Source organism: Physeter macrocephalus, chromosome 8 (assembly GCF_002837175.3).
Source record: "Physeter macrocephalus isolate SW-GA chromosome 8, ASM283717v5, whole genome shotgun sequence".
Lineage (NCBI taxonomy): Eukaryota > Metazoa > Chordata > Mammalia > Artiodactyla > Physeteridae > Physeter > Physeter macrocephalus.
Window position 1 is genome coordinate 129,852,308 of NC_041221.1, and position 4,427 is coordinate 129,856,734.

Consider the following 4,427-nt stretch of genomic DNA (forward strand, 5'->3'; position numbering starts at 1 on the left):
CAGGAGCTCCTGGTTCCATGGCGGCCCAGGTAACGTGGCACGTAGCTGGGCGCAGAAATGATTCCTTTACACGGCAGCATATTCTCATCGTAGCTCAAGGCAGAAATCATACGTCCTAACGAAAAACCCCCATCTTGTTAGCAGCGCATACCTTATACTAGGAAACTTGCAAGGAGACCAGTGTTGAACCACAAAGCGAATACAGGTTTTTGCTTTTGTCTGTAAAAATGTACAGGGTGCCTGCTTGGGGCTGCGGTGTCAGTACCAGGCGGCGCTCGTGGCTGCTTCATACCTCACCCACCCACACCACTGTGGTCCCCCCCTTTACTCCCGCCACCTCACACCGCGGCGCGTTTTGTCTCGCGTTGATGAGAAACAGTGACTCTCTGGCCGGCGTGAGGAGGTACTGCCCGAACAGCCCGCTGTCCCTCACGATCCTGCGGGGCCCGGCCCAGGCTCGGGCTGGCCCTGTGGGCGCGGGTGGCTCCTTCAAGCCCCTCAGCACGCCCGTCTTCCCTGTGGACAGCTCCAGGAAGAGCAGGTCCGGCTCTGTCTCCAGCGTGGCGTAGACATAGTACTGGTCGCCCTGGTGGAAGGAGGGCTGGAAGGCCACGTCTGAGACGCCCTGGCTCACTTTCAGGTCATAGAGGGTCTGGATCTCCCCCCGCAGCGTGATCTCCTGCACGTGAAGCTGGGGGCTGCTGGAGGCGGCGCTGACTAGGAAGCGCCCATCGGGGGAAGTGTGTGGGGTGCCGGTAACGTGGCCGTTGGGGCCGACCACGGCGTCCGTGACACTGTCAAGCAGCAGCTGCGGGGCGGCTGGAGAGGAGCTGTGCTGTCGGCACTGGATGAAGAAGTAGCCGCCCAGGTGGGTGTGGGCCATGGCCTGGGGCAGGCAGCCGTGGCTCTGCAGCCCAATGGTCTTGAGGAGCATCAGTGTTTCCAGGTCGACTTTGTGGACTGCAGGGTCAGACTTGTTGAAGATGAAGCCGAACCTGGGAGGAGACGTAAACTGAGGTCAGAGGTCAGGAGGACATTTTGGGTAGGGGATAGGTCATTTGTCTCAAACGATGGCATCCTTTCTCTTTTCCTTTATCATAACCCTTTGGTGATCTAACAGCCTATTAATAAGATCTACCATTCTGCAGGACATGGCTTCATAAGCGATTCATCTATGATCTCAAACCAAATGCAGCTGAGTTACAAAATGTTCCTGGATTTATGTTCTTGTAATATGCATGCATCTTTAGAAATGGTAAAGGAAGAGCATAATTGTGCCTCAGCAGCTTCTGCCTCGGGGATGCCTTTGATTCAGCTCCCCAGAGGCCTTGTGGCAGCTGGGAAGTGGCGGGCCTGTGGCTGGAGGGAAAGGACAAGAGGTGTCTGCCCTGACTCTGCCTGCTAGGAGGACAGGAGAGGTGAGTCTATATCTGAGGTGGTTTTTTGACTACTGGCTGGATCAGAACTTGGGGATGCAGATGCAAGAGAACAAGGACAGATGTCCCATCCATGCTCCCTTACCCTTGGAGAGGAACGTGGGTAAGGGTTGAGGGCAGCCTCTTCCCTGGCCACGTTGATGATGCTGGCCGCAGGAAGCCCCTTTGGGCTGGGGCTAAGGACAGCTTTTACCTTTACAGCCAGATGGCCTGGCACTGCTGCGGTGCCCTGCTAGCTGCAGAGCCTGGGGCAAGTCGCTTGCCTCTTCAAGCCCCTACTAATATAAAGAGGGTAGTTCCTTCCAAGGGCTGTTGGGAGGATTAAATCTAAGAGGGAGGGCTTCCCTGGTGGCGCAGTGGTTGCGAGTCCGCCTGCCGATGCAGGGGACGCGGGTTCGTGCCCCGGTCCGGGAGGATCCCGCGTGCTGCGGAGCGGCTGGGTCCGTGAGCCATGGCCGATGAGCCTGCGCATCCGGAGCCTGTGCTCCGCAGAGGGAGAGGCCACAACAGTGAGAGGCCCACGTACCGCCAAAAAAAAAAAAAAAAAAAAAAAAAAAAAAATCTAAGAGGGAGCTTTAGTGGAAGAGGTCAGTAGGTGGAAGCTGCCACATCTGGACTTTGTGAAATTCCTCTTTGGAGGCTGTTTGTGAGCTGCAGAAGGGCCTGGAATCAGGCAGGACTTCCCTCTGATTGTGAGAGCTTCTGCCTAAACCCCTCACTTGCAGAGGCCTTTGGGTGCTGTGTATACCTACAGGAGTAGAGAAAAATCTCTTCCACAATTTTCTCTTGAATAACAAGCTGTGCCTCAAAGTAGGGAAAATGCCCACTTTACAGCATCTTTAAAGCATCCTTAATAGAGCTAGAGCATGGAAAGAGCAGGAAAGAAAACCCCATGCTTATAAGAAACTGTAATGTAAAAGTCACACACAGGCTCTGCAGAGCCTGAGTTTGCATGACTCCTGGCTGAATTCAGCTTCTTTGAGGGGGTTTACCATTTACAACCATTTTAGAGGCTCTGCCCCAGGTATTCTCTGCAGTGAGGTAGGGAGGTCATAAAGTGGTTATTTTCTCCCTTTGGCAAGGATGAATGGAAGAGCCCTATTTTTACAAGTCCAGCTTCAGCTTGCAAAAATGAGTCATTTCTTCCTGGAAAAAGGTGCTTGATGTTAGAGTAAAGGAAGGCATAAACACTGCCACAAGACATTTGGGTCTTGATGACTTTATAAAAGGGCATGCTCAGTCTTCTGGCAGTGGTGCCTTGACAGAAAATGTCAGGGGTTCTCTGAAATGAAGAGGGAAGGGGAGTGGCCAGGCTGGGATGAGGCTTGCAGTCGAGGCCATGGCTGTTATTATTAAGCTGTTCTTTTGGATGGTGGCAAACCAGGCACCCAGGAGGCCTTGTTTCCTTGCAGGCCCCTGCATGGCTGCTCTGGGGACTCCTAGAGGAACCACAGGTGTGGTTAGCAGAGAATGAGGCCAAATGGGGCACTGAAAGGAGACCCAGCTTTGCATTTAGTCTGACTCTGCCAGTTGCTGGCTGTGTGACTTTGGCCAGTGTCTTAACTTCTCTGGGCCTAAGTTTCCTCATCTCTAAAACAGATTTGAGACCGCCTCTACTAGTTTCTTGCGTCTAGCAAGGAGAGGGGACTCAATTAACCACGGTTGTTTCCCTCTTTCCTCTGCTGTCCTCACCCAAGGATGAGACTTCCTGACCTCACTGGGCCCCTGAGGGCATTAGGAGCTGGGTGCCTTCCTTAACTTTAACAATTAAGGACTGGGGATGGGGCCATTTCTCTGTCCGTTCCTGATGGGGTCCAAAGCCAGCCCAGGAGGAGTGGGGGAGAAAGAGAAAGAAGCAGGGCCACCCTGGGCGAAGCTGCCCCGTGCAGGGCTGAGCTGGGGCACGGAGTAGCTTAGGGCATTGCGGGCTGGTCTCACCTGACGTGGTTGATGATGAGGTTTGTTGGAGGAATGAAGAAATCGTCCACTCCTGCAAAGGGTGTGCGGAGGAGGTGCTGGCCCTGACCGGTGCTGGCCTCTGTGATCACCTGCAACACAGAGAGGAAGTCCTTGTGAGGGCCCATCCCAGCGGGGCTTGGAAACCTGCAGACACATGCACACCCGGATGGAGACCCCGGCAGACAGGCTGCTTGAGAGAGAGATGATGGGCAAGTCACCGTCTTGGGGTGGCAGGTGGGCCAGGAGCAGAGCGGGAGCTGCTCGGGAATGGCGTAGGCAGGGACCCATCCTTCCGGGGAGGGGAACTGGGGAGACAGGAGTGAACGCCTGAATCGCTCCCTCCTGCTCGGTCAGGCCTGCCCCTGACTGACTGTGGTGCATGTTGTCAGCCACCGGCATGTGACAGCAGAGTGAGGACTTGGAGGGACTGTGTTGGGGCTTCTGAGGGAGGGTCCTCGGAACCTAAGCATCTCTGCTCAGAGACAGCCTCCTCCACAACAGGGAGCCCCACCTTCTCAACACCTAGGCCACCCTGGGAAAGGCGGCGAGGTTTTAAATAACGAAAATGCTAAACGCTGGAATCGTTGACTGGCTCTGTATTTTCCCTCGATGCCAGGCACCTGGGCTGGTTTGTTGAGAGTCTCTGTCATATGTGCCTCACAGAGGCGCTCTCTGAGAACTGTGACTCCATAATTTATTAGAGAAAGCAGGCATCCTGTCAGAGGTGCTGGCCGTGTCATTTATTTTATTTTTTATTTTTATTTATTTACTTATTTCAACATCTTTATTGAAGTATAATTGCTTTACAATGTTGTGTTAGTTTCTGCTGTACAACAAAGTGAATCAGCTATATGCATACGTATATCCCCATATCCCCTCCCTCTTGCGTCTCCCTCCCACCCTCCCTGTCCCACCCCTCTAGTTGGACACAAAGCACTGAGCTGATCTCCCTGTGCTATGCAGCTGTTTCCCATTAGCTATCTATTTTACATTTGGTAGTGTATATATGTCAATGCTACTCTCTCACTTCGT

At 53.6% G+C, this 4,427-nt stretch overlaps 1 protein-coding gene across 1 annotated transcript in view; it reads right to left on the bottom strand.

The window, feature by feature from the left end:
• Positions 1 to 286: 286 nt before the first annotated feature.
• FSTL4 (follistatin like 4) overlaps positions 287 to 4,427 on the bottom strand; it is a 630,434-nt gene continuing 626,293 nt past the window's right edge. The window contains exons 16-17 of the mRNA XM_024124790.3: positions 3,375 to 3,484; positions 287 to 995 (exon numbers count right to left, since the gene is read on the bottom strand). Of these exons, the coding sequence (XP_023980558.2) occupies positions 287 to 995; positions 3,375 to 3,484 (819 nt within the window). The remainder of the gene's footprint in view (positions 996 to 3,374; positions 3,485 to 4,427) is intronic.